This window comes from Pelobates fuscus, chromosome 1 (genome assembly GCF_036172605.1).
Source record: "Pelobates fuscus isolate aPelFus1 chromosome 1, aPelFus1.pri, whole genome shotgun sequence".
NCBI classification, from domain to species: Eukaryota; Metazoa; Chordata; class Amphibia; order Anura; family Pelobatidae; genus Pelobates; species Pelobates fuscus.
This window is the reverse complement of record NC_086317.1, coordinates 420979174-420990878: the sequence shown is the minus strand read 5'-3', so window position 1 is coordinate 420990878 and position 11705 is coordinate 420979174. Positions and strand designations below refer to the sequence as shown.

Genomic DNA, 11705 nt, shown 5'->3' with positions numbered 1-11705 from the left:
GGCCCCCACCCGTCGCTCAGGGGGGGGCGGGCAATAGGTCATGAATTGCAACTTGTGTAAATAAATCATTCGGAAAGTTTTACTAATCATTTAGAAAGTTCATTAACATGAGGCCCTAATTAGAAAATCAATTTAGTAATATTTTATATATCTTCAATTTTTTTACATTAAGGTTACCATACAAAAAAAAAAGTAACTCAACAATACATGTTGTAATGCAAAGCATCTGTTAGCAAAATTGTCAAATGTGGTAATAAACTAGATTTGAAGTCGATTGTTCCTACATTTAACTTGAATGCCAGTAAAAGTAGCGGCCACATGACTAGTATTACCTTTACCTGATGAAACTCTTGAAATTATTATCTTCTTCCCAACTCCAGCAAATCAACATTTTTAATCACACACATTTCTAGCCTGGCCATTGTGGCTTAAAATCTGAAAGTCCTTAGCCAATTCTTCAGAATCAAGAGACTCATATAAAAAAAAAATTAAAAAAAAATCCTTGTGCATATGTAAATATAAGTAAAACATGGGAACATACACTTTTGCTGATGGTTATAAGGTTTATTCAATAAATTGTTATAAAATTGTCTGATTGGATGAATATCACTTACATATATATATTTTCAATCTGTGTGTTTATATATACACACAAACACAATGATAGCATAATCATAGCACTTGATAGTTGCACAGGTATCCTTATGTGGATATAAACCTCTAAAAAGCGAATGGCCAGAGGACGGGTGTTTGCTTAATATAGCTCTGGAAACCAGGATCACTTCCCCATCGCTTCATGGCCTGTTTCTCTAGAATAGGAATTCCACTGACATAACTAAGCAGAAACCAGACAAAAAGTGGTGATATGATGCTAATGTACTGGAAGCCGCTAAGCACAGATGCAGCGCTAAGGAACAGTCCGCTCCACTGCAAGATCTCTCCGAGGTAGTTTGGATGGCGACTGTATGCCCAAAGACCACTCTGAATAAACTTCCCCTACAGAAACAGCATGGAAAAAAAACCAAAAAAACACGTCAATAAAAAGTAAAAAAAAAAAAAGCACAATATGAACATATGCTGAATGGGGACAAAATAGCTACTATCTCTCCGAGACAGATCCCAAGATAGCAAATAATATCAGAGAAGACAGTGAATACCGACATTGAGATTTATGTGGAAAATTCCAGGGTTTTAATACAAAACGGTTTCTCATTTAACAGAGTTTCATTCTTTCACTGCCATCTCCTGCTATCATCTTTACCAAGGTGAATACAGGAATTGTGCTTAAGGCCACAAATTAAAGCTACTGAATCATCAATTTTTGTATCATACTGAATCATCATACTACACTGAATCATCAGTTTGTACACCAATGTAAAACTAGACAAAGGGAAAACCTAAAACAGTGTTGTTGTACCTATTAGTCAAGATACTGAAATGTTATTATTTTGCATATATAAAGAGATAGATAGACAGACAGACAGATAGATGTAACACTCACATACGCAAAGTGTAGGGTTTGAGAATGTCCTTAAAGGACCACTCTAGTGCCAGGAAAACATACTCGTTTTCCTGGCACTAGAGTACCCTGAGGGTGCCCCCACCCTCAGGGACCCCCTCCCGCCGGGCTCTGGAGAGAGGAAGGGGTTAAACTTACCTCTTTTTCCAGCGCCGGGCGGGGAGCTTTCCTCCTCCTCTCCATCTTGATCGCGACGTCATCGGCTGAATGCGCATGCGCGGCAGGAGCCGCGCTCGCATTCAGCCGGTCGCATAGGAAAGCATTTACAATGCTTTCCTATGGACGCTTGCGTGCTCTCACTGTGATTTTCACAGTGAGAATCACGCAAGCGCCTCTAGCGGCTGTCAATGAGACAGCCACTAGAGGATTTGGAGGCTGGATTAACCCTTATTATAAATATAGCAGTTTCTCTGAAACTGCTATGTTTATAAAAAAAAGGGTTAATCCTAGAGGTACCTGGCACCCAGACCACTTCATTAAGCTGAAGTCGTCTGGGTGCCTAGAGTGGTCCTTTAAAGGACCACTCTAGGCACCCAGACCACTTCAGCTTAATGAAGTGGTCTGGGTGCCAGGTCCTTCTAGGGTTAACCCATTTTTTCATAAACATAGCAGTTTCAGAGAAACTGCAATGTTAGTAAATGGGTTAAGCCTTCTCCTATTTCCTCTAGTGGCTGTCTCATTGACAGCCACTAGAGGCGCTTGCGTGATTCTCACTGTGAAAATCACAGTGAGAGCACGCAAGCGTCCATAGGAAAGCATTATGAATGCTTTCCTATGTGACCGTCTGAATGCGCGTGCAGCTCTTGCCGCGCGTGCGCATTCAGCCGACGGGGAGGAGAAGAGGAGGATCGGAGAAGGATAGCTCTCCGCCCACCGCTGGAAAAAGGTAAGTTTTTACCCCTTTCCAGAGCCGGGCGGGAGGGGGTCCCTGAGGGTGGGGTCACCCTCAGGGCACTCTAGTGCCAGGAAAACGAGTATGTTTTCCTGGCACTAGAGTGGTCCTTTAAATATATATTAAGCTGGTTTCTATAATCTATTCACTATTTTGGTTTCCTATTCCATATACATACACAGACACTGGCATTTATTTTTGTCCATAATTTTCCTCAATGGCAAAATCATGTTGCCACAGATGCTTACCACAAAGAGCACTTTTCCAATCAGTATGGCAAAGATTTTAAAAGCATGCAAATGTTTTTCTTAATTTTAGAGACCATCAGCACTGCAGGCATGTGCATATACAACAAAATGCATGGAGGACACAAGCGTCAGTAAACAACGTGGGTCCAGATTCATGTACTGTACATTAAAGTGAAGTATATACGTTGATAAAGAAATCTGTTATTGTGTCTTGGTGGAGTTGCTATGGCAATTAACCCCTTAAGGACACATGACGGAAATATTCCATCATGATTCCCTTTTATTCCAAAAGTTGTGCCCTTAAGGGGTTAATTAGAAAATCTGCAAATTGGTAAGCAATAACAAGTGGTTGGTGTCAGAGGAAGTGGGTACCATGATGATGTTAAAGACGTTGACCAAATCAAAGCCTTTTAACAAGTATCTACAGAATTTGATAAAACCACTAGGACAGAAAAGTCCACCTAGTTTTTGTTTTTATTGTAAAGAACCCTTTCCTTAATTCTAACTGGATGACCTCTTGTGTAATATTGTGTACAAAACAGTTTTGTCCTTAAAGCTATGCTGCAATTAGGGGCATGTCTACTAAACAGTGAGCAGTCAGTGGCTGCCCCAAATCTAGTAAAGTGCCCACCTATTCATATTAATAATGAGGGGGCATAGTGCCCTCCAGCTCCTGTGAGCGGGGGCTATTAAACTATACCATGGGGACCTAGTGTTCCCCATGGCCCCCATCCATTAGCAGCAGGTGGGGGTCCTAAGTGACAAAAGGGAGCCCATTCTCCATTCTCCCTCCACCCCCTCCCCCCCATTAGCAACTGGTGGGGGCCCTTATGAGAAGTCCCTAATTTGTCTTATGTTTTAAAGAAAACTAGATCAGTAATAAAGAAAAGAAGAACAGATTCTGAGACAGGAAGAGAAGAGGAAACAATAGAAGAAACGCAAGTTCGGCATGACAGTTTTAAGGCACAAAATGCCATAGCCATGAAGGGGTTATGGAGCTACCCTTATGTAGATCACCCCCTCGCAGAAACAAGCCTATGTACATAAGCACATGCCAAATAAACATGTCACTTTTGACCCTGTTACATATACTCATTTTTGTTTTGCGTTTATTTAAACTCACAGTATTGTCTGGGTCACTTTTAAAATTCCATTTTTGCTGATCTGCAATAGTTTGGGTAAGAAAACCAATGGTCCACAGAGCCCAGCCAAAATAGTCAAGCACACCCAATGGCTTGTTCCGTGTCTCTAGGTTTAAAATCAACGATGGGAGGAGGGTTATGAAGATCCAAACACCTGAGTAAAAACAGAAGGTTAAGTTTAGAAGTGCATATGAGATGATGCAATGACGTATGGCAAGAACCATATAGTTTTGTAAATTTCTCTGTATAATCTTATCCAGAAATATAAACATCTGTTTTATTATTCATTTTTTGCTTATTAAAATAAATCTCTAGGCTTTGACCCATTTATAAGCTGACAACTTTAAATCCGGAAAGGAACACAAGTCAAATGGCCCTAGCAACATAAGCACAAGTCAAATGGCCCTAGCAACATATTCATTCTTTTTAAATAACATTTCCTAATTAAGCTTTAATACTTCTATTTTAACATAATTTTTGGATTAAGACTCTATAATTACTAACTGTGCAAGGTGCATGGTTTGATTAAGATCTTTTTCAGTGCCAATGAATGTTTAAGTAAATTTTTAAGCAGCAATGATTTTAGTTTGATAGTGTAGTACCAGTAACCAGGGTTATTCATGAAATCTGGAAATGTTGGCTATTGACAATATTTTTACTTTAGTGTAATTGGATTTCAGCTAGGAGTACAGGTATCTGTTAGTTAGTTACGTGTAGCTAATATACTGTCATCAATGTACTGAGCATGTGCTTGATTTGAAAAACAACATTCCATTCTCCTCAAGTGCCATGTTGCCGAACCATATAAGGTAATGAAGTAAATACTATTTGCTGATTGGTGCAAGGGTATAGTAGGGGATTGCATACTGTATAAAAAGCCTGTACTCCATGTGCTCATGGCTCAGACATTTTGGAAATGAGTTCAGCTGAGACCCGATCGGTGAGAATAAAGACCTTTGCTTCCTGAACTGACCTGTGTCCGGACTCTCTGTGCATGGCTTCTTCAGAGTTCCCCTATAACATTAGGACAATATATATGAACTGGAGGATTTTTGTTCAATCTGGCTATTTTGTCCTATAATTTGAAATCTCCAGTTTAATGAACCCTGTTTATATTTGAGAGACTGAAATTCACCAATATTTGAAACCTAAAAGACAATTATCTTATACAAACAGGCCCTCACTGAAATTATCATAACTGTAAAGAATACCTAGCACCACGGAATGTGTAAATGTAAAAAATAATTTTGCTGATAATGGTCCAAAGAAAGTATCTGACCAATACAGAAATTTAAAACTGCAAGGTATAAAAACGGAAGATGCTGCTGGTGGTTCAATTTTTTTTTTAAAGTAAAAAAAAGGTAGGGTCGCACTCAGCCACAACAATTCAACCCAGGGTACTACTGAGCATGGGTCAGCAAAAAAACACAAGGAATATGTACAAATAGAAAAATCTCAGGCACTCACTGCGATTGTCTCCAGGCAGATTTATTGCAACATTTCGAACTGTCAAGGTTTTTATCAAGCTTGATAAAGACCATGACAGGTCGAAACGTTGCAATAAATCTGCCTGGAGACAATTGCAGTGAGTGCCTGAGATTTTTCTATTTGCACAATTTTTTTTTAAAGTCATGAATCGTGCTTGTAATTGTGATATAGGAGACAAGAGTTCAACTTGAAATTTCAAAGTCATATCTCACCTTGCACAGTCCAGTAAATAAGGAAGGTTCCTGGACTGTCTCTCACACCATTAAATCGTCTGTCATGACCATCTCTGAGGATCCGAAGGAACAAGAAGGAACCAAGCCTAGAAGACAAAGAATAAGCTTTTAATGGACATATTTCATCCTAATACAGGATCAGAAATCTCTTTACTTGATCACTAACCGTATGCCCCATAATGTGATCAATCCGGTTTGAATCTGCTGTCGCATATATCTTCTTCCTACCCATCGGAGACTTACATGCGCAAGAAGCACAAATGTTCCACTACCTGTTTAAAGGAAAAATATTCAGAAACTGATACTTTTTATTTTTTCACCAAAATTCCTACTTGATTGATTAAGTCTGCTGCAAATGTACTTCCTCTCAACAATTTAAACAACCATTGAGAAGTAGATAGCATATTGCAATTTATAAATTGTCCGTTAGGTCTCCATCCTACACCTCTGGTCTCTACAATGTATAAAAATGTGTTTTCAATAAAAAAAATCTAGTTTAAAAAATGATATGCTATTTTTTTTTTTTTAAACATAGCAACATAACAAAAATTAAATATTTTTCACTGAACAAAGAAATTGTGGAGACCTTAGAAGGAAATAACACAAACCTAAAATTTGCTATTTTTCAGTATGTTCCTACAATTTCCTGTTTTAGTGAATAAAACGCATTGATCGTGATGCTGTATTGAATAATATAAAGATTAATTGCAATGAGAGTTCCGTTTTAAAATTCGTTAGAATAGGGTTTTTTTTCAGTCTCCTGATGACTAAATGTTCTAATGAGGCAAAACAGTAAGCAATGTAAATGCTGTTTTTCTTTTATAATTATATAAAAAAAATATATATATTTGCATAAACCCCTCTTCCTACTGATGTACAACATATGCAAGAAAACTAGATTGGCAAGCTTGAAAATTTATATTTCATTTGACAGGGAGCTAAAGATGTCTCAGCGTATCAAAGCAAAGTAATGTTTATTCACCATACTACTCCAATAAATAAGAAATGGCAGATTTTGAAATTAAATGTTAGATATTTCACATAACTTTTCTCATGTCAAAACTGAATTAAAAAAAAGTTAAGTAGCAGAACCAAAAGGGTAAAAAGCCTTAAGTTGGACAATACATCTAAAATGACAGCCATATAACTCCATTTGCTCTTGGGCAATTTTTTACAGTATGACAGAACTGTTGAGTGCCAGCAGATACTGCTAGGAAAATGCATGCATCAACAGCTACATCAGGACAAACAGTGGAATATGACCCCGGAGACTTAAAGCTGTGATTTGGCTCCGTGTGACCTTTGGCAAAGTAATATAATTGTTCCTTGTACAAATACTTGTATTATTACCCATGAATATGTTTTGTTGTAATACTGTATTGCTTTTTGTTTTAACCAGTTCACAGCTATCAATGCCTTCACCCATGACCTACTTATATAAGGCACAAATAAAAAGGTAATATTTGGGAAATCTACAAAAATAAATCCAAGTAAATATGGTTACATTCATAAATATGCATGTCACCGTTTTCACGTGTTGACAGAAATTACACTATTTGAAACTGCATGTTTTTCCATCCAACTGGGGAAAGTAATTTCAAGCTCAAATGAATGTAGATTTACGCATAAATGCTCATAGGTGTAACATAATGAAATCAGTGGAGGAGTAAGATAATTTGTTACGGAGCAAAGCTGAAAATAAAGTTGTGGGTCACTCAGCCTGGACCGGTGGATTTGTACCTGGGAAGTCAGATCAACGTACAAATATGACCGAGAGAATCAAATTCTCCAGACAGTGCTCTCTGCATCGATTAATCCCCTGCTACCAAATACAGCTATGTAGCAAAGCTCACAGCAGAGGATTCTATCATTCCCTACAAACAAACAGCTCAAAGCACACACTTACTTTTTCATATAACACTAACAAAGCTTCTCAAATTGCACAAAAGTCACCCTCTACTTTATTTTTAAAATTCCCCTACTCCTGTCAAAAATGTATTAGATGTTAAACAGTTATTAAACAGTGAACACAGTCTCCTAAAATAAAACATTTAAAATAAATTAGTAAAACAAGACTTAGTTATCCTGCTAAAAGAGGACATTCAATGAGGTGAACAGGGGTTCTGCATATTTAAAAAAAAAAAAAAAAACACTCCAGGATGTTTTTTTTAATATTCAAGGTGTCACAATCATAAATAATTAAAGGGACACTATAGTCACCAGAAATACTACAGCTTATTGTTTTTGTTCTGGTGAGTAGAAACATTACCTACAGGCTTTTTGCTGTAAACACTGTCTTTTCAGAGAAAATGCAGTGTTTACATTACATCCTAGTGATAACTTCACTGGCCACTCCTCAGATGGATGCTAGAGGTGCTTCCTGGGTCAGTGCTGTAGAGTGTGCAGCATTGGATTGTGCTGGCTCTGCCCCGATCTGCCTCCTTGACAGTCTCAGCCATAGACAACCTAGACGCCGCATTCTGTGCTGAGCGTCGAGAAATGCGGCAGCCATCTTGGACCGGTCACCGCTCTACTGAAGCAATTGAAGAACCCTTGGAAAGCCCATCTCACTAAAGGTAAGTGAAGGACTTGGGGCACTTATAGCCCTTAATGCCCCTACCCCTTAATATCCCTAGCCCTAATCCTTAATACCCCTACACACATAGTGTTAATACCCCTATCCCAGGACACATAGTCCTTAATACCCCTACCCCAGCACAGAGGTATTAACACTGTAGGGGTAGGGGTATTAATACCATAGGTATAGGGGTATTAAGGACTAGGGATAGGGGTATTAAGGATTAGGGGTAGGGGCATTAATGACATGGGTTAGGGGTATTAAGGGGTAAGGGCATTAAGGGCTATAAGTGCCCCAAGTCCTTCACTTACCTTTAGTGAGATGGGCTTTCCAAGGGTTCTTTAATAGCTTCAGTAGAGCGGCGACCGGTCCAAGATGGCTGCCGCATTTCTCGCCGCTCAACACAGAATTCCATAGACGTGCGGCGTCTATGTATTCTATGTCTATGGTCTCAGCCATTCCTATAGGGAAGCATTGTGATTGGCTCAGGTCACCACTTCTGATGATGTCAGCAGACAGAGGCAGGTCAGCGGCAGAGGCAGCAGACTTGAATACAGGTAAGATTTCACTATATCTAGAAATGTAAGGAAGGGGACGGAGGGCTAGATGGTGGTTTTAACACTATAGGGTCAGGAATACATGTTTGTGTTCCTGACTCTATAGTGTTCCTTTAAAAAATATATAAAATATATTTCTGCATTTCCTTTATTTAGTCCAAATGTGGGGCTTCTATGCAGTCCAGAACTGGCTGAGAATTTGCAGGCAAAGGTTGGTTCTCCTATTGTTTAAAATAGAAGCACAGTAAATGTAACAATATTCTGCAACATGCTGATGTAACATAAACTCCTGCATTCATGTTTATTTTTTTACTGCTTGACAAGCTAATATTAACATAACACAGCTTCACTCGACTTATAAAGTAGCTTCATTCATGTTTTTTTTCATGAATAATGCTACTAGTAAATAAATAGCATTTGTACTGTTGAAAATATGAGCAATGGCCCTGATAGCAGCTACACAGCAAAAATATGCGACATTGGGAGGAATGTCCCAACCAAATCAGGAAATATGCAAAACTTTATGCGGACATGTAACAATTATTAAAACATATCTACACCATTATCTTCTGCCAGGATATTTATTACCTGTAGTTAGAATTAAAGCAAAGTCATTTTAATCCATCTACAAGTAGTTTTTATGTTTAATTGTGATATTCATTGACACTATGCGTGTAAGCAGTGTAGCGCAGCTTTACACCTTTAGAAGAACTCAGTCGAAACTGTGGTTTGTATATGCTTTTATATGCTTGACATTAAAAAAAACTTAATGATTTTTATTTTGTACCAATAATTTTAAAGTGTAGAAAATGTGGCGGTCAATTATTAATCAGCAGTATAGCAGGTTGGTGGGTTCGTGTGAGTCACAAAACTCCACCAAAAGTTACAAAACATTTTGTTCTCCAGCAGCCAGAAATGACAATCTTTTGAACATTTCTGAGTGGTTTAAGGTTTGTAATATGCACTTAAAAACGGCTGCTAATTGCATAAACTGGGTGGGAGTTGTGTATAGACAGGAATTCTGGGATAAACTCTAGAAATGGAGCAATCAGTAAAAAATTCCATTCGTCTATATGGCAATTTAGTATGGTCCCCCAATATTGTGAATGCACGACTGTCTTATTTGTTCCCTTCCATAACACACACAAAATGTTGCCTGTTCCTGTTCCTATCATCTATTGTGCAGATGATATAAGAAACTGTGCTGTGCCACAATCAATATTTGGGCAGAAATGGATTTGTTAATAAAACATGTATTCTCCATTATGTTTATGTTCCTATTACCAAAAACAGAAAAAGTGACAGCGTGGATTTAACACCTGAAAAAAAAATGAGCCACAACACCATCCCCTGGTTTCTGGCGTCATTTGGAAAAGTTTTGTGCCCTCATTTGACGATGCGAAATGGAGTTTTTATGCAAAACAGAACATTTTAAAGTTGCAGGAGCTGCGCCTTGACCATATACCTTGCAAGTATGGCTTCCACATTAACTGAAGTTGTGCTATGAGCAAAAATGTTGAAATTTAAGAGTGCTGAGACTAGGTCCTTACACCATAACCACTTTTTTTGTGAAGTGTTTTATTTATTTTTTTAAGGTCCAATTTTCCTACATGGTAAAATGCACATACAAAATGTTTTCCTTCAGACATTGCTACTGGACAGAAGTGTGTCTCAGTAAATATAAAGCACCACCTGGATAATTATTTTAAAACAAGTCTAGAAATTATTGGAAAATTGACTAGAGGTAGGATCTGGGCTGGCCCTTTAAAAGCTCAGATTCATTTACTAAATATGAGTACATAACTACATTCTAGTAGCAGCTAACTACAAAACACTTCAGAAATATTGCGCATGCGCACCTTCAGTTTATGTAACTTCCAACGTTGCTTAGTTACCAAGCGGCGTCCATCACTTGACGGCGGCCATTTTTTATTTGGGCTGACTATATGTCCCTACCCAGCCTACCCGATACCTTGCCTTATATTGGGACGTAATGCAAACTGACAGCCTTTCTAGTGCAGAGAGCTCGTTTGCCCAGCCGCAGAGTTTTTTTTATAACTTTGTCATTCTTTATTTTTGTAAGGTTCCGCCCTCACCTAACATGGCTGCCACTCCAACTCCTGCATTAACCACGTGGATACCGTGTGTGTATTAGCAATGTTAATGTAGTCTCTTACCCGCCAGGTCATAGAATTTCTCCGTCTGGAGCAACACAGCCACGGCCCACAGAACCCACTGTATCCCGAGAGACAGGGCAAGCCCGAGAGACAGAGGTAGAAGCATGGCGGCACACAATCCAGCCAATCAGGAGCCCAGCTTTAACCGACCAATCAAATCAAAGCATTGCCTCTGGCATCTACAGGTGTCACAAGCTGCAAGGGGAGTTGCTAAGAGACAAATTCTGGGACAAAGTTCAAATCACAGTAGAAATGAATGGACCCAGATATATTTATTATAAAACTTGAATTTTACTTTAAAAAATAAATACCAATTTAAAATTGAGATGCAAAATGTACATGTTTGTTCTAGTAATAGCTGGTTGTATACAAACATAGTCAAACAGATTTTTTTCTCTCTCTCCAAATTCATAGCAAACTGCTCACAGAGACAGAAAAAGTCAACTTGGAGGACAATTTGGGTGCACCAGGGCACATGCCTTCAGCATGCCCATGATCATGGAATGTTCCTGCTGAGCGCTCCATGTGTCCAGTTTTGTCGTAAAATAATAAATAACCTCTTAGCATTCTCTTTGATGCTTACAGATTGGTGAATATCCTAGGAATGACAGGGCCCAATCACCACTCTTCGTCTCCGCTGCCATAGCGTCAGATGATAACTCTCAACCAATGAGGAACGTCTGGGTCTCTGGCAATTAGGGCGGTCACCTTAAGAAAATACTTCCCATGCTAATTTGCATAGTTATATATGTGTGACACATGATATAATATCACAGTATGTTAATTACAAGGAGTAACATAAGAGTAAAAAAATACATTTGGAAATGGGAACATTCTGAATCTAGTTATGGCTTGAATTTTGCAATTTGTT

At 38.5% G+C, this 11705-nt stretch overlaps 1 protein-coding gene across 1 annotated transcript; it reads right to left on the bottom strand.

Moving 5' to 3' along the window:
• Positions 1 to 543: 543 nt before the first annotated feature.
• LOC134597477 (uncharacterized) lies at positions 544 to 10974 on the bottom strand. Its single transcript, XM_063444834.1, has 5 exons — positions 10835 to 10974; positions 5689 to 5794; positions 5502 to 5608; positions 3783 to 3955; positions 544 to 996 (listed from the first exon to the last, which is right to left on the bottom strand). The coding sequence occupies exons 1-5, from the start codon at positions 10938 to 10940 to the stop codon at positions 721 to 723; spliced, it is 768 nt and encodes a 255-aa protein (XP_063300904.1). The 5' UTR covers positions 10941 to 10974; the 3' UTR covers positions 544 to 720.
• Positions 10975 to 11705: the final 731 nt, after the last annotated feature.

What these genes read in the sequence shown, in the direction of transcription:
- LOC134597477 (XM_063444834.1), bottom strand. Translation starts at nt 10,940, where the DNA reads ATGCTTCTACCTCTGTCTCTCGGGCTTGCCCTGTCTCTCGGGATACAG. An exon ending in GAAATTCTATGACCTGGCGG is followed by an intron (nt 5,795 to 10,834) that starts GTAAGAGACTAC and finishes TCCTTTAAACAG; the next exon opens with GTAGTGGAACATTTGTGCTT. An exon ending in TATTTACTGGACTGTGCAAG is followed by an intron (nt 3,956 to 5,501) that starts GTGAGATATGAC and finishes GTTTTTACTCAG; the next exon opens with GTGTTTGGATCTTCATAACC.